This window comes from Plodia interpunctella, chromosome 13 (assembly GCF_027563975.2).
Source record: "Plodia interpunctella isolate USDA-ARS_2022_Savannah chromosome 13, ilPloInte3.2, whole genome shotgun sequence".
NCBI lineage: Eukaryota > Metazoa > Arthropoda > Insecta > Lepidoptera > Pyralidae > Plodia > Plodia interpunctella.
The window spans coordinates 10,026,019-10,048,834 of NC_071306.1; the positions used below are offsets into that span (position 1 = coordinate 10,026,019).

The following is a 22,816-nucleotide window of genomic DNA, read 5'->3' on the forward strand; positions in this document are numbered from 1 at the left end:
TAAATAGGGGCAATTTCTATTGAAAACATGACGGCACGAGAGCGGCAGGCATGTCACAGTTGATGACTATGCTGGTATTTTACTGACTTGCCTGTCCCCTGCCAGTCTAGGTTCGCGTTTTTTTAAAGATTTGGATATGCTTCTATAACCGGCTGCCTGCCTGACGTCAATGTCAACCCTCTATGGGGATGGCCTATCCACTGTTACCTACTCGCACCAACGACATTCACGAGATGATTTGGAGTGGTCGGGACCACACGCCACAGTCGAGTGGTGGTTAGTCCTAGTTAAACCTAATTTTAGAGGTTATAGGTATTCAAGTCAGAAACAGTAATATGTACCTATGAGGCTTGTTGGCAAGGCAGGAAAACACTTAATAAAATTAAATAGATCGTCAAAGGTAAGCAGGCAAAGTTTAAGAGAAAAAATCATGAATCATCATCAGGTTATTATAATATTATACTACATTGTCTCTGTTGATTTCAGCAACATATGCTCTTGGCAACAAGTACATCAACTGCTCCATTCATTCGATCTTTGCCAATATATTATAGACTAATTCACTTTTATTTTCAACGGTTTGAAGCTAAATACACGCGTCTATTTCTGCCGATGGCTCATTAGATAAATACTATTCTATTTCTGATATTGACATCCGTAAATCAATGATCTATATTACTGGCACGGCTGTAGGCTAGTACTTAGGTAGGTATAATGTAGTTATTACTGTATAGTTTATTGAACTTTAGTTTCCAGCTTGTTAAAATGATAGGCCTTTTTAAACAATTATATTACACAAATACAAATAAATTTAAATATTCTAATTGACCGCGCGGTATTTGACCGCATCTGTAACCTACGGTCATATACGGCGCAGTCAAAAAAAATTAAATTTTCTTAAATGTGTGTCGCAAAAAGGGAAGCCAAAACACAGCAGTGTGTTGATGAAGGCTAAATTTGATGATGATAAATATTTTAAATATTATCGTCATCATTGCCACGGGTCAGGATATATATAGGTATTATTCGCTTATTAGTGTCTCAGAAATAGGCCGTCCATATATTTTCATGAATTGACTTATAAATGAATGAGTTGAACGGGAAAATGTTGTAACTTCTTTAAAAATACACAACCTGACCTTGAGTTAGAACATATAAAACATTTTAATAACAGAATCACAACATCATTCGGTGGTATAAATTACGACGCGACGTCATGGAGACGTAATCGCGCCCCTCGCGTGTTCCAAGAAAATGTATAAACTTTGTAGATATTTAATTTAGAGACAGAATAAGACATATAAATAATTTTGGAAACATTTAATTTTATAACGTGTCTGAGAACCTAAGTCTTTCTTTTCTTTTAACTAAAATCTGTTTGCTGTCGTCATTTATTAAAATATGTGCAGTTTGAGCGCATATTTTAATAAATGACGACAGCAAACAGATTTTAATTCTTACTCTGAAGAGAATCGTGCAAATTCATCTGATGTTGTTCTTGGAACATTTTGACTCTAAAATTAATTAGTAAAATCCATGTCGTCGGTTTCGTCGGAAAGCTCATAATTTCCGAGCTTTTGAGGTGGAGCTTCCGAGAAGTCTGTGGAAGCACAGTGAATCACAGTGGATGAGAGGTCAATGATCCCGATACTTGTCATGTCATCATAATTAGTGTCACTAACGAAATAACGATATGAATGTTTTTTCCCTCATTAAGTTAGATAAACGTAAATACAGACTTGCCTATACATTAGATATTGTAAGGGATAAAAGCCAAATCAGATAGGTAAGTAATTATTTCTCAAAATACAAGAAAAACTATGCTTTCATTTCGTGTAGGCAAATAATATTAAGTTTACAGCTTTATAGACAACTTCAAGAGCATGCATTTTTGTTTGTATGGATAAAGTATATAGTGGCCGTAAAAGTCTGATCATGTCCTTTGTGTCTGGTTCTGCCAGAAGTGGTCAATCAATTGGGAAAACGCTGAAACGATGAGAAAAGAAACTATCCCAACCGAAGAATAACATTATACTTTCGATAATCCAATTTTATGCGAGAAAATACTTGTCATATCTGGAACTAAATATAATATTGTCTATGTCATATGTCAATCTAAAAGTGCATAATGTAATATTTTTTTTTGCGGATGTGGAATTTTATATGGCATTAAAATTAAATGCGGACGTCGAAATAAGCAGTGAAGTCATTTACGTCGAAGACACGTTACGATGTGCGGTATCTACGGTACCAGTAATTGCAATAGCTTTTATTCGCCGGTACCAACGAAAAATGAAATTTTGCATTGAGTCGACTGATGTTTAATTCGCCCAAATCGAATGACAATGCAATACTATTATGGCATGATGCTTTCGGCTCGTTTATTTTAATGGAGATCTTTGAATTGTATAAGCATTAGTCTTAGCTATGGGTTAAGTACTATTCAAATTAAATCAACAATTAATCGTCAGAATATTCTGTCGCACTATCTCTAGTTTTTATAGTTTCAAATACAACTTCCTAGGAATGCCGTGACACATCGAGTTCGCCTTGAAGCTCGATGGTGAACACAATGTCAGGCTCGACAGGCGCCGCGGTTATTTTGATTGGAGCACTTCAGGTGTTTGAGTTTCGGATCGGGTGTCGTATTTGGATGACCATGTATTTGCAGACTATCTTCGAAGTTATCCCAAATGCCAATGTTCCTAAGATTCTTATTTTGAGAACATAGGGATACCTAGGTAAAATATGTTTGTTAAAGCAAAAAATATAATTTCTGGTTAAAAAGATAAGATACGATCATCCCGATCTGTTTAATTTATTGTTTCAGTAGGTAAGGTAGATGTAGGGTTTTGTCAATTTAACACCATTAAAATGTATGTACATTAGGTTTCATGCATCGTACCGCATACTGCTAAGTAATATTTAACTTTAATTGTAACGTAAAAGCGGAGATTGATTATAATAAATTAATTATATCATTTATTTCTTATAAGATAAAAAAAATAAGATAAAATAAAAGAAAGAAAAGAAGATAAAATAAAAAAAATAAATTGAATTTCAAATACAAAAAAAGAAAAGAACTCACCTAAAATTGAAGGCGGGAAATCCTTTATCACTATATTGCCTAAACCGCTGTCTACGGTACTGCACTATAGTATACTAGTTTTGGTAATTTTTATACCATTATTATGGTATTTCCCAAATCGGGTCGGGTTTGGTCCGACCGGCTAGAGAGCGCGGGTTTGACTGCGCTCGCGCAAGTCCATGACGTCAAATTGACCAATATAGACGTTTGTCGCTACCAAACGACTTTTCTCTCTAACTGCACTTACACTGTGGCCGTTAAAGTTGAAATTCGCGTGAAGATCACAGTGTGTTGTGACGTTTGAGCAAGGTGGGAAGTGAAATGCCGGCGACTGCGCGTGTTATTTTTGCCGGTGCGCGTTTTCGTCTCCGTGCCTTAAAACGGCAATCTTGACGTTTTGCGTCTTACAATTTACAAACCTGTCGGAGCTTTTGTTTACTATGGGAGATGCTATGGACTTGTGTAGTAAATAAATAAGTGGGTGAGAAAACCTTTGTGCGTAAAAATAAATTTAAAAACTTAAATAGGTAATACAAAAGTCATTATACACTAACATACAAAACAGGCAAGCTTCATTCATAAAACCATTGTTTTGTGGCGAGCGGGACCCAATAAAAAAAGAGAACTATATCAATAGTGGTCGTTTAGCCCCATATAAATAAAATAGTATTTTTTTAACGTAATGATTGGCCAGTAATTATATTTGTTGTTCGGCAGTTAGCTTAGGTTCTTTGACGATGTCTACGTGAAAGCAAATCTACCTATGGCCTAAAATTTTCTATCGAACTTAGGATGTTGACCTGCGTTAGACCATAAACAGAGTTTGTTCAAACGTTAGATCATATCTAGGTTTTCTCTATGTACCTATGTTTGAGCTCCTCTTAACTAAACTGTTACTAGAACTGTACTACTAGAGTACCTATTACTGAGCAGATATTTAGATATTAAATGCGTGGCGCTCACCACGTGTGGCAAGTACCATAAACCACACGCAATATTTATATCACATCTGTCGATAGACATACTGTCGAGATGTAAACATTTAGATGTATTGGCGTACTGAAGAAATTGTGCTAAATCGCATGTAATTTGATCTTTAGGGTTTATATATTTGCACTGAGTATGTTTGTCTGATGTACCTCTTTCTTGGTCTTCCTGGGCCTCGTCTTATTTCTCTACTTTCTATGTGCGTATTGTATCAGGAAGTCAAGCAATTAGCTATAGAGAGAGCAATGTAAGCCCAGCCCACTGTTAAGAGCGTCGCTATGATAATGACGACTGTTGCTGTTGCGTGCGGCTTGTACGAACGTTAGTAGTAGTTCCCGATTCTTTTCAGCTTTCTATAGATCAATTTATACGAAACGAACAGATTTCAAAAGCATGCTTATTTTGATCGAGCAGCGATTATACTAAAAAAAAAAGAGTTTGAACATTCTTCAAGAGCTTTTTGAATGTTTCGTGTACACGAATGCTCTTAGCAACTATGCGCACGCTCTAGTGCAGATTGCACCAAACGAATATTTTTGATACTGATAGAACAACGAAATTATATTCTAAGTATTTTCAGTGGGGATAAAAAGTAGTTTATGAAAATAGTGTTTTATCGCTAAATAATGTTTACAGATGGTTTGAGTCTAAGATGCTAGAGACTACTCTCTTTCTAGACGTGTGAAAAACGGTAGGTACCTATTTAGACATGGACAGATTATAAACATAGTTAATATTGTAACGACAGTCACTAAGTAATTAGAACACTGACATTTTGTAGGATGATACTAACGACGTCCATGTAGTAACATTAATACAGCTGCATATCCTAGCCATGTTGCCAACTTTCGCGCGGCGCTCGCTGGACATTGGCCTTTGCCAAAACGTGGATGACTTTGCGGAAAAGCTGAGAATGAAATGTCAGGCTATTTTTGTATTAATTCCATCGAAGTTCATTAAAAAACGACTATAAATTGTACACGAAGAACAGTTACTTTAATACAAGAAAATAACAACCTATGTAGAATTGGATACATGGGAAGAGCTCAAGGTTTTGGCACATTACGCTATCTATATATTTATGTAGGTGTATATCTTTTGGTCAAGATGTTTAAATGTATTTTTCAGTCTAACCCTGTCGCGATTACAGCCAGGTGGTTATGTGAATTTCAAACATACTAAAATAACTTTGCAGTTCGTCTTCACAACGTCGTCAAAAGTATCGTGCGTGATAGAAGCAGCGGCGCCTGCACATAAGAAGAGAACACGAAAACTTTTCCGCAGCAGTGTTTAAGATATACGACTGACCTGTTGTTTGATGACGAGCTTTCCCGAAGGCTGGTCGTTGACGTAGCTCTGCATTCCCGCCATCAGCACCGTGGCTCCCAGGAACTTGTTCAGTAGTGCTCGCGCCTCCGTGTCTTCAGTCGTGTCCCCCTCTTGGATCACTGAGAAGAAATGGAGCATTTAGCGACACGTACATAATTACACAGCTTAGTTAAGCTTCTGCCTTCATCTCAACGTTTGGAAAACCTTGACTATACAAGAACATTGACTATACAAAAACACTTCTCACGAGCTGATCTAAGGGTTGAGTTGACTGAATTGCTTCAGCGAGCGATGTTACAAATCTCTTGACAATCAGGGTTTGCGCCAGATACCAATTTTGGCTTAATTTGGGACTATTCGATGTCATTCAATTCATCTCAGGTACAGCTAAAAGGAGCTATTTAGCTTGACAACTCACCAATATCAGCGTTCTTCATCCTGGTTAAGATATCCTGAACCCCCGACACCTTCGTGCTGCTGTCCAAGAACGACCGCTCTTCCTTGATACTCCTCGTCGTGGTCACCGTCCGGCCATCTCTGTCCGTGGTGGTGGTGATTGTCCTGCCGTCTCTGTCAGTCGTCGTAACGGACGTCCGGTTACTGTCCGTGATGACGTCTTCCACTGACGCGAGGCTGTGCTCGCTGTCGGTTCGGGCTAGACCTGTAGAAGATGTGATGTTTATTCCTAACGATGTACTACTTAGTACTTCGTCGAAGTCTGATCGATATCGTCAACTAAAATTGAGGTCTCAAATACAAAATCCTTCTATTCAGGTTAATCTGATCTATATATACATCAAAAATTATAGAATAAGATACAAAGAATGATAAAAATATATGCAGCCTTAGGCGATGGCAAGTAGTATGGGATCCGAGAGGTGTTGTTAATAATTTTATCCGTTAGCATTTAGTTTAGTTGAGACTAGTGCATCGTACCAGCGTGTGCTGAGGAGTCGCTGGAGACGCTGTCCTTCATAGTGGCGGTGCGCAGGATCAGGCCAGCCTTGGGGTACGCGCTGCGCTCCGTCTTGCTGGTCTCGCCTGGTGGCAAACGATACATTTTATTCTTAGGCAAATTGAATGCTTCCTATGTATTTAGCAGAGTAAAGCCTTTTATACAAAAGTCATCTGTATGAGAGAGGTCTCTCTCATCTAATTCTGTCAGTCAAAACGCTCTGAGAACCCCAATGTCCCGAACTAAGCACGCAGAAGTACGAACGTGCCTTGCGTGCCATGTTTTTATGTGAGCTTTTTTTATAGTAAGGGAAATCTGCAATGTATATAAAACGAGGTAGTTCAACCTTTCTGACGATATTCTAAAAAGCTTCTGACTGTTTGTCTCACTTGATTAGGTGTCATATTGTTGTGCAAATAAACAGTTATTTTGTAATATACAGTATGTACACAACACAACACATGCAGGTACGGTACCGATCACAAACTGAATGATTCTTCGCTTGGTGATCGTATGTAACTGGTTACCTAATAGCTGGTAATGCAACGTCACGCAACCGCCAGTTACTAAACTTATATAGTTATTGCCGTGAATGTGGATTTCACATGTTCAAATAATGGTGAAAGATTTCATGAAAAAAGTATTAATTACGAAAAAGAAATACGTAGGTGACCTGTGATCGAAAAGTGTTAGGTTGTCTTCTGAATCTTACTCGTCTTCTATCAGATTGTACCTATATCAATATTAAGTCATTTCTTTTTTAAACCCCTAGGCAAAAAGAGGAGTGTCTGTGTACGTGACAGCATAGCTCATCAACGGCTGAACCGATTTGGTTGCGGTTTTTTTATTTGATTCCTAATTTTTATGCGATGGTTTTTAGATATGTTTGATCAAAATCTGTTCAGTCATTCAAAAGAATATTGAAAGTCGGGGGTTTAATTTGTCTAACAAATAAACTTGCAACGATGATTTGTTTGTTTTTTATTTTATACTTCGAATTTTAAAAAATACAAGAGTTTACAATATTTTGTTCGAATTTCAAACACACAATTCTGAAGCGTGTGAGAGATCGGTACAATGTTTATATCGAAATACTTTCAATTGGGAGCGGGCCAAATTGACAACGTAGTTTGTAGAGAGAGCTGTCACAATGAATAACATTCTATCATGGAGTTAGTAGGTCCTTGTTGTACAAAGTATTTATTAAATCCATGCTTTCTATATTCTGTAGTTAATACTCGGTAATCAGAAATTTGTATTTGATTAAAGCAAGTGACGAGGCAGTGGCACTATCAGTACAAGGCAATGAATAGAATCCAAATTATATATTCTAAATGATTTAATTTCGTTTGACATGATTAATTTGTAAAAATCATTATCTTAGTTAAATATAAGCACTTATTTTGTACGCCTATTTGTGGCTTATAAAATAAAATAAATTGTTTATGATAACAAATACTCACTAGCACTCTTAATGTATTTCTCTGTGAGAGACTTCACGGAGCTCTGCCTGACCGTCTTCCGATCCTCCCTTCTCTCCTCCCGCACGCCTCTCCTCTCCGCTCTCTCGTTGTCCATCTGCCTCCTCTCTATTCTATCTTCCTTCTCCACCAGTCCCCGTCGGTCGGCTAGCCTATCCTGTTGTGAAGCCTGGTCTGGGATCTCCACTCGACTGCTGGCGACGCGGCGGTCGTGGTGCGTAAACTGCTCCAAGGCTGCCCGCTCCTCTTTCTGGACAAAATGAAGTACAAAATGTGAATTACGGTATACTATTGTTTCTCTTAAGTAGGCTGTTTAACAATTGTGATATTTGACCTTCTGTTATTGCGTAATTTTTTTAATGTTTTTTTTTTGCTGATTTTATTTATTTATTAGTGAAACTTAATAAATAAATTAGTGAATTTGTAAAGCATGTGGCTTACTGTATGCGCCTCTTTGTAACTGGTTCCAGTATCTCCACCGAACTTCTTGGTGGTGGTGATAGCGGCCAGGCCGTGCAGCCTGGAGGGGCGCTCCCCCTGCGCGGCCAGCAGGCGCTCCAGCTCCTCCGGGGCGCTGGAGTACGCGGTCACCGACACGCTGCCCTCGGGCTCGCCGCCGTTACGCGAGTGGAACTCTTGCCGAACCACCGTGCCTTTCACTGCGCCGAAAAAACATGTTTCAGAAACTACGACCTTCAATTTTGCACAAGATTCAGTAATTTACTTTTTATCGTAACAGTTACAATTGGATCTATCTCGCTAGAACTTGTAGACTGCGTATTACGTTATGATGAAACAAAGTGACACATTTCTCGCATGATGCTTAATCCACCTGAGTAAATGTTTATTTAGTAAATGACATATGAATCACACATACCTTGGTAGTTAGTGGCGCCATTTCTCAGCGCCTTGATGCCAAACAACGGACGGCCATCAGCATCCAACGGCCCCGGGCCATAGCTCGATGTGATGACGTCTATAGGCTTGGAAATTACTTTGGAAGGACTAGGAGCCCTGTACTTCGGCTTGTCAGCTTCGATTTTCTTACTACTAAACGTTCGAGTCTCTGACGTTATCTTTTTCAAATTTCTATTAGTTACCCACGACGGCTTCTCTTCTTGCGCGGGTTTTGACTGGATCTTCTTCTCAATATCGTATACAGATTTTATTATAGTTTCTTTATTAGCCGTTTCAGATTTTTGCCGCTTCAAAATTGGGCTCGGAGATCGCGGACGTGTGTCAACGTGAACTTCGTGCTGGCGTTCAGGACTGCGCTTTTTGGCCGGCGATGGTGACCTTTTTCCATTTGTGACTATAATATCCTTGGATGATGTCCTCTCCGTCATGTTATGTTTCATTGAAGAGGTGGATTTCGTCTGCAATACTTTTCGTTCCTCGACTCCTTTCACAGTTTTCTGTTCTCCTATATCAGATGATTTTTTGGTTTTAGTTTCCGCGAATTTTATTTTATCATTCTCATTCAATCCAACTTTCTTCATATAAGCCGACGCGTATTCATTAAATTTGTTTTGTTTCGGTTTAGGGCTGGCTATCTTACTGGGAGACAGAGGTCTTGTTTTCTTTTCTGGACTCAGTTGACGCAAGGGGCTCTTTGTTCTTGTCGTCATTTTTGGCGCAAGTTTTTCAGGACTTAACCGTCTGTGATGTTTATCTGTTATTTTTATCACTGTTTCTTTGGAATGGCCATTAGTCATCGGTTTTATTATAGAATCTCTAGGTCGGTCAATATCATCGCCATTTTTTTGTGGAGTAGTTTTAACGTGACTTAACGGTGACAGTGTTCTCTGTGGCGTCGATTTCTGTTTCCGTTCAGGAGATCGGTTCTGGGACAGTCTCTCAGTAGATATATTTTTAGTAATGGTAACTGTAGTCTGTTTAGTTGATCTAGTCTGTGTGGTAGTTTCCGACTGTTCTTCACACTTCTTTTTAGCGACTCGTATCTGCGATCTTATGCGTCGTCGCTGCTCGTATCCCACGACCTTTTCCAACTGAAAATTAGAAATCGAATGAGTACAATAGAGCATGACATAATAATAAGAAGCATGCTTAGTGTTTTCGTACTGACCATTTGTTCCAGGAGGTCGAGATCGAAGATGTCTTCAATGCAAGGATGTTCGACGCTGCGACGGCGCTCACTGCTCACTGTAGATCTCTCCACACTAGTGCGACGAAGCTCAACTCCAAATTTTCCACTTCCTCGACGGCTACTAACTTCTGTTTCTTCCACAACCCTTGTTTCTTCTTTACTTTGACTAGTTTTTGTAGGACGCTGATAGCTAGGTATTTTGTCTTGTGGCTTCTCCGCTTTTTCATTTATATCCTTAGTTGGTTTTGGCACTTCGCCGCTTTGACCCGATGGATATCGCGATAATACAGTTTTAGTTGTAGTAACTGACTCCACATGACGCAAAGGAGATACTGTCCTCGAGGTTCCCGTTGGTTGAGGAGTCAATCGATTGGGAGTTCTTGGTCTTTCTTCATTTTTGCTGGGTTGAAGACGAGTAGATGTACTACTAGAAGGTCGATTTATGAGATGGGATCTATACGGGACTCCATCAACCTCACTGTCAGTAACATTAGGAGAAGCGTCCTCAGATGATGGGGGAAGTACTATTGTAGAGTCAGTTTTTGGAGATTTTTTCATAACTCCAATGTCAGTAAGTTTGGTTGTTTTGTTTGTTGTAATGTCTTTAGCATTTCGAGTTGTGGAGGCTATATTTTCAAACAAAGCCTTCGCTTTTTTAACTGCTTCACTACTACGGAGTGTAGTTATTTTCACAGTAGGTGTTCTCTCTGTCTGTTTTATGTTAGGACTACCCGTTTCTTTCAATTTTGCGTGAGATGAAACAGTCTCTTTTGTAAGTGATTTTAAACTTTCGTCATGGTGGTCTAAAGACTTTCTCTTCTTTATGCCACTATCAATTTCAGTTTTTTGTGATGTAACTTTTTCGGGCTCTGGTGTATCATCATCAATATCTACAATCTTTTTCATAATTTTGTCGTGCTGTTCTCTTATTTTTCGTTCTTTTTCCTCATCACTTATTGTTTCAACCAAAAATTGCTCAGCTGTTTTTACAAATTTATTAACTTTATCAGAAACACTGAGAAGACAGTCGTCACTCTTGAGTGATTCGTCAACATTACTTAAGTCCGGACGTTCTACTTTTTGGGTTGATTTTACTTTTGTAGTCTTAGCATTCTCTGCAGTTTCCACGAATAAATGTGCTTTGTCATTGACACTCAATTTAGTATAGTCATCTTGGTAAACTGTTTCTGTATCATACTCGTCTACAATCCTTCGCGAAGGACTTTTACTATCTTCTGTATCCCTTGGACCCTTAGCGAATTTATTAACTTTTTCAGAAACTGATAGTAGACATTCATCCGATTTCATATTTTCAGTAACAAAATCAGAGTGAGCTCTTTTTTCAGTATCTTTGAATTGTGTTGTACTTGATTTCGGCTTTTTAACTGAATCAACTTTATTAGTAAATTTAGAAACTTTATCATTTACATTAAGCAGACACTCATCAGACCCAGTTACACGATTAATGTTAGTTTGTTTGACAAAAAGTTCATCATCTTCACATATTTCAACAATATCATCTACTATAGATTCCGCTTCCTGAATAGTATGATGAGTTCGTTTATAAAATTCGTCATCAGGTTCACTCACTTCATCGGGGAATCGTGGTGTTCCAACATCTTCCATGAAACCAACTGGTGTAGGACATATACGGTCTGGTGAATTCTCTCTTGATGATTTAGCCTGTTGCACATCGATTATTATATCATTTTCATCCGTAGACGAATTCAGAGCGGTTGCTGATTTGGGTTTGTTAGGAAGTCGAGATTGTGATTGCTTTGATATTGTTTTCTGATATTTATTGGTAGTAGTTGTGGTAACATGTTTCTTAGATGTCGAAATATCATTGACTTGTATTTCGGGTTTTGAGCGCATTCTTTGAGGTGAAGTATTTTTCGGTTTTATGGAATTATCACTAGGAGAACGTGTTACGTGAACTTCACCTTTAGAAGTGGATGTACGTTTCATTTCTGGTTCTGAGAATTTTGTTGTTAATTTATTAGGTGTAATTTTACTGGTATTGATTCTGGTCGAACTATTTTGTTTCAAAATTTTCTTAGTATCTGTAGTTGTAATTGTTTTGTCTACTTTCGTGGTGGATATAGCTGAAGATGTTGGTTTACGTGTTAAATTAGATGTAACAGGTTCTCTGGGTTTAATACCACTTACTTTCTGCGTTTGTGGTGACAGAGGTCTGTCAGCACTTGCAAGTTTTTTGGGTGATGTACTCCTAGGCTTTGTAGGTGATATTTGTGCTTGTTCAGTTTTAGGTGTTGTTGGAGATTTTTTGACTGGTGAAACATTTCGTGATGATGGTTTGCTAGATGATTTGTGATTGATATTAGAAAGACCAGATTTTTCAATTATCTTGGTTTTATGTTCAGCTAATTCATCACTTTCGTTTAATAAAGATGTCTCACGAACTTCGTCACTTGCAGCGGTGATGTCAAGGTGTTGCAAGCTAGTGGTAGTTTTAGATGGGCTTCTTTCACGACTAGGAGATTTTTCACCACGCTCAGGAGACAACTTTCTAAGTGATTTTTGTACTTTGTCTAGAATTTCTTTTTCCCTTTCAGACATTAGGAAATCAGAAGTAATTTCAGTCACCGTAGTAGTTATTTTAGTTGGGGATGGGGTGCGGGAGGGTTTTAGATTAGGTTTTCTGTCAGGGCTTTGACTTACTCTCTTTTCAGGACTCAAACGAATTGGTGACTTAGTCTCTACATCTTTACTTATTTTATTCGACGATTTGTGTGTAACTTTTTTAGATATATCGTCAACATCGTAAAAAGAAGTTGATTCGTTGTGAGTAACGTTTGCGAAATTTGTAATATCTTCAAGTTTTGTAGGTGACTGCTCTCTAGAAGTAGTCTTATTATTTTTAATTACATCAGTGTGGTCATTATTTACACGAAATTCTATTTCACTAATCAAAGACTGTGTTGTATATTTGCTGTCACTTTCATTTTCTGTTGTATTATTGAATTTGCTCTTTCTTGTTTGACTATCTAGCATTCCTTCTTTAGGACTGTAGCAAGGAGATATGCTTGGTGAACTTGGAATTGACTCCTTCTCTTTTGTTATTGCCTCAGTTTTAACTGATTTTGATGTGATGGTATCATCATTTACCATACCTAATATCTTACGACATCGTTCATCGTAAGTCTCACGTCTTTCTAAGGGTGGTTTTATCTTGGTAGGTGTATCAGATTTTTCGGGATAATCCTTTTTTACAACTTTGTGTTCAGGAAAATCTTGTATTTCGACTGTTGGAGATATTTGAAAGCTGGAAGGTGGTTTCTCAATGGGAGAAATTTGCTTGATATTTTGCGAAGGCTTTTTTAATGAGCTCTTCCTGGGAATACTGCTTACAGGTGATTTTTCTTGTGGGGAAGATCGGCAAGGTATTTTAGATGGAGACGGAGATCGTTTTATATCAAGATTTTCTGGTCTTTTGTAGATAGTTGTAATTTCATTACTCATATCGACTTCATTCAGGTATTCTTGATCATCGAGGTCAGTAACCATTTCAGAAGTTTCAATTTTTGGAGAGCTATAATATACAAATTCGCTTACAGAAGTGGTAGGAGAACTTTGCCCAGTGGATGGAGCTGTTTCAACTGTTTTAGGTGTTTTAGGTTTTCTGGTTGGACTTGTAGATGGAGTGACAAGTTGTCGTGGTCTATCTCTATTTGATTTATGTATTTCCTCTGTAGTTCTCTCAGTAGATATAAAGTCAATTGTTTGTTTGAATTTTTTGTTGTTGACAGATTTATTCGGCGATAAACTGTCCCGTGGAGACGTTTTCATTGTAGATGAAGAACGATTAGGGGATTTCCTTGAAAAGTCAGATTTTTCTCGTATTGATGAGTCGTACCGGACGTCATCTGTTATTGTTGTATGTTCGTCAATTTCCTCTGAGTATCGCTGTTTCTTATCATATGTACCATATTTAGTTGGTGATGGTTCTTTAACTGGAGACTCTTTTACAATACTGTATTTTGTAATATCATTGTTATCTTTAAAATTATCAGTATGAATATTAGAAGTAGTTTTCGTGTCCATGTTATCTTGGTAGAATGTTACAGGCCCCTTAGGGGGTGATGGAGATCGAGAGCCTTTTCTCAAAGTAGAACGAGTGGCTGATGTAGAATATGGAGAATTGGATCGACAGTGATCAGGAGAGTCACGGTTGTCATGTCCCGTAGGCTGATCATCAACATTAGACGCTTTGTGTTTTTTCGTAGTAGTGGTCGTTTCATCATCTTTCCTAGTATACATCTTAGTTTCTTCATCAATAAATTTATAATGATCTTCTGTCACTTTCGTTGTTTTATTGATTTTACGAACTGGACTAGGCGATTTTGCTGGGCTTTGTTTTCTGGCATCGATTGGCTTCATATATGCAGGTATTTTTACAGGGCTACTGTTATCTTTCACAATTTTAGGTTCACTTTTTTCCCGACCTTGACTAGATTTAGAATTGTGAGTGACTGATTTTTCAGGACTACGACTCGATGTTCTAGAAGGTTCTTTATGCTCAGTTAGCCTCTTCGGTGAAGTTTCGCGGAAAATATCGGGCTTGCATGGTGTTTTTTCGGGGCTAGATCTTTTAGCAATACTGTCTTCAGAAGGGTATTTCCTCTCAGGCGTTTGACTACGTCGCGTTGAATAAGATGTTTGATCTGTTGGAAGATTGGGTGATGTTGCTTTAGCATGGGTTGTAATGGGACTGTCTTTATGAAAAGGTTTTCTTTCAGGGCTTGTGCTAAATCGAGTAGAAACCACGTCTCTTTGTTGCTGCAATACATTTTCAGTTGGACTCTGGTAATGTGGCACCTTTCTCTCGGGACTAGCACTGTATCGTGGAGAATCGTAAGGACGCTTTTCAGGACTTACACTTGGTCTTTGACGAGATGAATCAAAGGGTTTCTTTTCAGGACTTTGCCTTGTTGGTGAGCGCCCAGATGATGGCGGTCGTCCCTCTGGACTATTGTGTCTGTTTGTTTTATCATTGGTAACTGAATGAGTTGAGTAAGTACTAGAATATGCACTACGTGTTGGTGAACATCTGTCTACCTTACTCGGACTGGCACCGCAACTAAAAGGTTTCCTGAAAGTTTTGTCAGGACTTACACTACTTCTCAGTGATGCTGTGCTTGACCGGTCTGTTCTCATACCAGGAGATGAAGCTCTTGTTGATGGTCGTGTTGTAGAAGGAGTATCAGCACGGAGAGTACTAGCCCAAGCTTGGTGCGTAGGACTCCAATCGTTACTAATCTTGTTCTTTTGAGTAAAATCACTCTGATAAGTTGTCTGATATTGGTCGTTTGAAATATTTCTCTCTACATTTTGATCAACAGTTTTCTCAACGGTTTTTTGATAATTTATTTCAGTGTTATCCGTTACATGCTCAGTCTTACGATTTTCATTTCTGTCATTATTAGTGATCGTAGTAGCCCCTTCAGGTTGATAAATTTCTCTTTCCTGGTGTTTATACAGCTGGTCATTACGTTTTTGAGATGAGTATTCATATTGATCTTTATGGCTATCTTCAGTCACAATATATTCTGTCTGCTTTCTTTTAAAGTCCAAGTTATCAACTTTTTTTTGTGTATCTACAATATTAGTGTTACGGTTCTCGTCACTGTCATGTATAATTTTTGATGATGATTCTCGAATGTCTGAACTTTTGTGAGTTGAAGTATAAGATGATTTAGTTTCATTTCGGCTCTGATGAGAGTGCTGCTCCGAGTATTTCTGCACTACAGGTGTTCCTCGGAACTCTTTTCTAGTGCTGGTCACACGAGTACCATCTGGCAAACATCTGGTTTCTACTACAACCTTCGTATTTTCATCAGGATAATCAATTTTTCTTGAGACCAACTCTCCGGTCTCGACGTCACTCCTTCTCAAATTGCGTTCAAATTCTTCAGTCTGGTTGACCTGTCGTTTCCTAGACTCTTGGTTAGTGTTAGTATCATACGTCGATTCTTGTCGGTCATAGTCATCATTAGTTAAATATGGCACTGTTTCGTTTTTCGTGGACGACACTTGCTGGAACTTGGACGAGGAAGATGAGGAGGTGGTGGTAGATGAGATCTGTGTGCCGTCATCAGTTTGTCGGACGACTTGTTCGCGAGCAGCGGTGTTGGAAGCACACTCGTTTCTCTTTAGACTGCTGTTTTCGTCTTGATACTCGGTGACGGCTTGCCTATGTTGATCGAAGGCTGCGAACTGTCCCCTTCCACCTTCCACGTCGTAACGCCCTTCAATATTAGCATTGACAGACTTTACATGGGTGTGTCCATCATCTGTCGTTTTATTTTCGGATTCCACGTTCCACCCGGCATTGGAGAGTTCTTTCAAATCTGAAACAGATATATTTGTATGTTTATTAATTTTGGTAGTGATAGTGTCGTGGGTTACCTGTTAGAGTTAATAAGCGTTAGTTCGGTTAGGGCTATTTTAGACGTCGTGGTAGGCACCTTGGCCGCGGTACGTGAACTCCTTGGGCGGGGAGCCAGCGTCGCGGACCTCCTTGCTCTTCATGGACTGGAAGGTCTGGTCCGCGAAGGACTGGACGTGTCCCTGCGTCGACGAGAACTCACAACCTGTAGAAGGCGGGCACAACTCTCTTGTGGTTTCAAAATAAACAATAAATATAATATATAAATGCTTCCACGAAATATATAGCTAGTCGCAATAATTAAGTTTACATTCCTAACGACGAAAATGCTATTCATTTCGTATATTTATATGTATTTGTTATAAAATATAGTATCGTTGAGTTAGTATCCCATAACACAAGTCTCGAACTTACTTTGGGGCTAGCTCAATCTGTGTGATTTGTCCTAATATATTTATTTATTTATTTATTTATTTCGTGCTATTATTAGTGCCTCTCTTAGGCCTTTGCCCGGCAGGGGGTGAAGGATCCCCTCCATCTCCATTTACTATAGAAATATTAAGAAATGAGCAAGCGATGCCGTCCTGCGATAAACATCTTCCCATTGTCAAATATGAATTCTTATTTTTGTCATACAAACGACTAAAGACTTTTTATGTATGAAGGGTCGGAGAAGGTAAAAACGGAACCCTTATAAGATTGTCCGTCTGTCAAGACCATTTTTCTCAAAATCACGTAGAGTTACTACTACCTAAATCGAAATTTTTATCAAATAAGTACTCGGGTCTAAGGTGTCTTTTAACTGTAAAAAAATGAAAGTAAGTCAACGCGTTAAAAAATATTTATTGCGAAAATAGCATTTTTTAAAATTTTTTAATGAATCAAAAACTGGAGTACTTTCCGTTGGCCAAAAATCATGAAATAGGTAAGGACTTAGATACCTACATTAAAAATCCGAAAGCCGGTATTAAGGTATACACTTTTTAAAAAGCGTCCTTTCCTAATTTCTTGATAGTTAGCTAGATAGCAGCAATATAGGAGTAAGAGTGTGTACCTACCTTTGGCCTGCGCAGGCTCGGACGAGTACAGGTCGCGCAGGCGCTCCTCCCGAAGTTTGTACATGTGGGCGCGGATCTCTTTCTTGCGGGAGAAGTCTTCCGTCTGCTGCCACTGCAATTTATATATTATTAAAACATTGTATTGTAATGTTCTCAACATTACAATACAATGTCAGCGCCTGGCAAGAAATATTTAGAAAGTACCATAGAGTAGTTTTTGCTAAAAATTTTACTAAGGCGCTGTCTCTTTTCGGTTATTTATTGACGATCTGAATAAATGTTTTAAATTTTAGGTATAATGGAAAACTAATTCGACATTGTCATACTTACTGTACTTACTATACTGTGCTACAGCATAGAGTTTCAGATAGGTTTATGATGACAAATTTAAATATGTTTTTCAGAGTTTATTAAAGAAAAGAAGCTCTAGGACTCAGTCAACCCAACAATATAAGAACGTGATGTGAGTGTCTTACCATACGGCGCAGAACGTCTTCGTCGCGGATCAAAGTCACGTCTCCTTCAGACATCCTGCCGACAAAACATAAATAAGTATAATATAATACGTTTTTTAATAAAATTTTAGTGATAAAAACCTTTCAAATAGCACAGTTTTCCCAGGATTACCGGTTAGGATACCTATCAAAATTAAAAATTATCTACTTTCGATGGCAAAGATTTTAGTCTGAAACGATCGCTGTAGAAAACAGCTGCTGCCGAAAACGCTATCTTGTTCAGCCTTGATCGGTAATGGTTGTGAGTCACCGAAATAAATGCCTTTATTATTTAATCATCGTCTCTGTTTCGTTAATTAGTGAGGTTGTCTTTGTGCTGATATCGTATTGCCTCTAATTGTTTTTATATCAACACCGAACAGATAAAATTATCAAGTTGTCATTGTTAAAAAAAATGTTTACTGCAGTTTTTTTTAAATATAGTTAATAAGAAAATTAAAAACTGAATCCAATCCCAAAGAAGGTTCAATTCCAGTACAACAGCTCCAATTTTTTTTACACCACAACTGTTCGGGGTGTGCGAATAATATAATACGGGACATGAACGTGCGGAGCCTTGGTGCGGAGTGACGCACACACGAGGCCAACTATGATATATTTTATATTGAAAGATTTATGTTTATTTGTGTGTGTTTGAGCGACCTTGGTGCGCAGACGATGTGACCAATAAAGATCAATACATTATGCAATCCATTTGATATGACAATATGAATAAACTCATGTTCGTAAGTGTACAACCGTAATAGCAATAATTACAGCGTATCATTAAACGTCCCACATATGACCATCCAAGAAAGAAAAAAGGATGTATTAGGAATTAATTTAGAATTACCTAAAAATTTGTCGTTTTTTGTAGAATATCTAATAGGCATAGGTATCGTCACAGTTTCTATATTTTCGGCAAATTGAGGTGCGAAATTGGCAACACTAATTGAAATTAAATTTAGAGTTAATTTGGTAATTAATTACATAATTCACTGCCTTATTTATGTTAAATGAAATGCACTTAAGCTTTGACACCTATTACGTGTGAATGTAGAGGTTTAGATTTAATAGGTGCCTATTCCGGTGGCATTTTCTTTGGAATAAAATCCACTTTCCCTCCACATGGGATCTGTCTGTACACCGTACTATGCCAAGCCAATGCCTTTGCAACAAAAAATCAACCTTGTCAGTTTTCCCGCCGAAGCACCACACGGCCATGTACGGCTGGCGCTTGCCGCCCTTGTCCCGCTTCGAGATCTGGCTTTATAAGGAATACTCGAGTTTTTGAGTCGACTGACTCAATGGTAGTGCACCAGTCGGTTGACCGAGTTAAGCTTTCATAGAAATAAGATGTTTATCATCCACATATTTGAACTTAGTTCAGATCTACAAAAATAATATCTATAACTTTAATATACCTACGTATTTATATAATGACTTATATATCAAAAAAATGTACACTGATATTATGTGCCTGAGATCTGATAACTGGCAGCTAACGAAACATGAAAATTTTACACTATTTTCACGCAAATGGCGCTCATCAACATTTATGTAATATATAACCAGCAACGATAGAAATCTAAAAAATAGTTATGTACGAGTGTGCCAACAATGCCGCGACAGTTGCAAATAAAGAAGATATGAAAAGTGAAAGAAGGAACTCTTGGAAGGAAAGGAATGCTATATATCTCATACGCATACACAAAACTTTGCAGAAGTCCATTACGCCTACAATAATAAATTTATCTGAAAACCTTATTTTAAGAACATTTTGGACTGCGCCAAGTAAGGGAGGCCACGTGGGCCGAGCCATTTCTCACTGTCATTGTGTGTTTAGATATTCAGCTTAGATTACATATATCATCGTCTGCCAGGCTTGATTCATTGCTTTAGATTGAGTAGGATTCATATTGTGTTTAAATTAAGTAATCAATCAAATACTATTAAATGTTTATATGTTTGAAAGTTTTTTAAACATTCAAACATATTTCAGCTGTTTCTCAGAGGGTATAGCATACACCTGTCCGTAGGGCCTGTCCTTTTAAAACATCATAATTTTGTTAGATATTTGGAAATTTGAAGAATTTGTAGCATGGAAAATTTGAATTTTATGAGTACACAAAGTAAGTTAAAATAAGGAATACAGATATGAGACGAACCTTAAAAAATACGTTAAAATATTTGTACCATTTTGCTTATAATCTGTCAACCAGTTCGCCTTTGGTGACCAAGCCCACTTAACAGTTACCAAACTTGTGGCAAACACATGAATTTACGATCTCCTATTGTTGTTTAGTGCAGTCTCGTGACCCAGGCGTGTCGAGGTGTGAACACATGTTCACAACTTGCGACATCTCATTAGACATTTGTGGTGATATATCGATAAGACATTCACTATGACTGTACTATCCACAACATTTATTAGACTGTTCACAACATTGTTTTCGTTGTGTGTTCTTTCTTCTTCGCAGCGTGTCGACTCGGCGAATCTTGTGAAGACCAATAAGATTTTGTATTGTAGGCATTGATGTATGTATGTATGTATGTTCATTGACATCGGGTAAGAAGTATCTAAAGTATAAAAATCTTTATACTTTAGGAGAAGAACTAACTACGTACGTATAAAATCACAGTAAAATATATATGTGACATTGAGTCCACCAATCTCGATTGCGAAGTTTTATTATTTACAGCATAGGTATATTATGTAGAAATAGATTTTATAAAGCTGTCTGTCCAGTGATAGACGACATAAGAAAGTGATTCACAAGTGGGCCTACCTTGGCACATTGTTATAAAAATATTCAGTATATGTTGTATGAGTCACACGCGTTCGCGGCCGCGCGCTCGTCTGACGCCTCCGAACATTACTGAGGAAATTTTGGAAAACACGGGTTGGAAACGAGTATAATCGGTTGAGTGCTGTCGACGTCGACAAACAAACACGAAGTGATGATGGAATGGATTCCAATGATAAGGATTCAATGGTTGAGATTAAATAATGGGACTCTGCCTTTGTCTGTCACTAGAGCGTTTTACCAGTTACTTTCTCAGCCAAAAAACGTCGTAACCCATGGCCGGCTTTCGTATTTTCTTCTCTACATCAAATTTGGAAATTTCGCAAGATGTCACAGTACATAATATTCATAGAATTTCACAGCAGTAGCCGAGTCGTGATTGAGATGACGCTGACGGCGCAGCATCGTGCACTTGCTACTACTAGGATTAGAACCCAAGAAACCACATCAATCATTTTTGTTGTAATTGGTAGACATTAATTATCAACCTGTTATTAAATGAAGACGACTATAATTGCGTAAATTTTCCCGTAGTCCAATAATAATACTACGTAACATAAATAAGTTTTGTATGACAGAGATCACAAACCCATTCTTATATAACATCTCCTTGTACTAGTGTTCACGAAATAAACGATTTGATTGTAAATATGTACAATGTAGTCGACTGGCAAGAAATAGCGCAGAATAGAAAATAATGGGACAATTCTAGTATAGGAGGCAAGATCCTCTTCTGGTTGTTGAGTCAGCGACGTAGTACAAGAAAGAAGAAATAAAACGTGTAATTAAAATTACATTTTGCCATCAATTTTCACATATTCGTATTATTTACCTACTCAAATGTCATTCACTCCATAATCACTTACTCAAACGTTATGCTTTTAATCCACCATAAAAACAGTCGGTTAACGTTTTAACTGGAAATGTTAGTGGCCCGGGCATGGGGTCAACGACCGAGGTAAACGTCATCAATTGTTTTGAGGTAACTACACTACACACTAGTGTTCTCAGTTCATTATTGCGATTGTTAAGCAGTCAAGAGCTACATGTGTGAGATATGCATAAATATAGTTGCTTGAATGAACATTGGTTTTTTGTCATTTTGATAGTACGTGCATTTGGAATCTCCGTGGCCCAATGGTCATCACGCCGGACTGCTACACTGGAGGTCCCGGGTTCGAAACCCGGTCAGATCAAGATGGAAAATTATCTTTTTCAGATTGACCTGGGTCTTGGTTGTTCAGTATCTTATATATTTGTTATAGAATATAGTACTCGTAGAGTTAGTATTAACTCACTCAATCTGTGTAATTTCTTAATAAATGACATGGAAAAATGCTTTTTCGTAAAGCTGTAACGTGTACAATTACTCCTTTATTTTACCTTTTTTTTATTAGAAAGAAAAAAAAAATTGTAAGAAACAATAATGGTAAGCCGATCTGGCATGATAGGGACCAACACTGTTCAAATGAGTTTCTTTCGGCATTTCTTCTCAGTAGTGGTCGTTCCGAAATGCCAGTAGTTTGTAGCTTGTGAGAAATAACTATAAATATAAAGATTGACGAGAAAAAGTGCCTGTGAAGGTCTAATTTCTGAATAAATGATTTGAATTTTGAATTTGAATTTTGAATTTTTACCCTTAATATCCTTCTCAGTACTTAAAAGAAGCGGTGGTGGTGTAATGGTTAAGACTGTGAATCAAAAGGTCCCAGGTTTGAATCCAACTCGTGCCACATGAGTTTGTATACCAATCCGACTCCTGTATAGTAGTTTTCATAGATCACCACTTGCTTCCGGTGAAGGAAAAATATCGTGAGGAAACCTGCACCTGTTGATTATTAACTTGTGTGTGAAATTGAGAAGGCAATGGCATACCATTCCATTAGTAATGCCAAGAAAGTTGTTACGTGTGTTTCATTCCACGTACCACGACCCTCAGCCATAAGGAATACGACTATGAAGAAGTCTTAAAATCTGATATCGTCTGATATCATTAAAACAACCACCTTTTATAACTTATGTTTTTAGGGCCAGCTGTACGACTTTGATAAAAATATTAATTTGAAAACCAATCACGAGACATACTATAACATTTTATTTA

General features: G+C 37.9%; 1 protein-coding gene across 5 annotated transcripts in view; it reads right to left on the reverse strand.

Moving 5' to 3' along the window:
• The window catches only part of LOC128674868 (uncharacterized), a 59,747-nt gene that overhangs the window by 17,025 nt on the left and 19,906 nt on the right, over positions 1 to 22,816 (reverse strand). For 2 of the 5 annotated variants that reach the window (XM_053753838.2, XM_053753839.2), the window contains exons 2-11: positions 17,891 to 17,945; positions 17,415 to 17,526; positions 16,436 to 16,561; positions 9,927 to 16,318; positions 8,718 to 9,849; positions 8,282 to 8,499; positions 7,823 to 8,090; positions 6,341 to 6,445; positions 5,823 to 6,065; positions 5,384 to 5,523 (exon numbers count right to left, since the gene is read on the reverse strand). In XM_053753838.2, the coding sequence (XP_053609813.1) occupies positions 5,384 to 5,523; positions 5,823 to 6,065; positions 6,341 to 6,445; positions 7,823 to 8,090; positions 8,282 to 8,499; positions 8,718 to 9,849; positions 9,927 to 16,318; positions 16,436 to 16,561; positions 17,415 to 17,526; positions 17,891 to 17,944 (8,790 nt within the window). In that variant the 5' untranslated portion in view covers position 17,945. Of the gene's footprint in view, positions 1 to 5,383; positions 5,524 to 5,822; positions 6,066 to 6,340; positions 6,446 to 7,822; positions 8,091 to 8,281; positions 8,500 to 8,717; positions 9,850 to 9,926; positions 16,319 to 16,435; positions 16,562 to 17,414; positions 17,527 to 17,890; positions 17,946 to 20,697; positions 20,756 to 22,816 lie in introns of those variants that run through there. The other 3 variants (XM_053753841.2, XM_053753842.2, XM_053753840.1) reach the window with 2 other exon arrangements.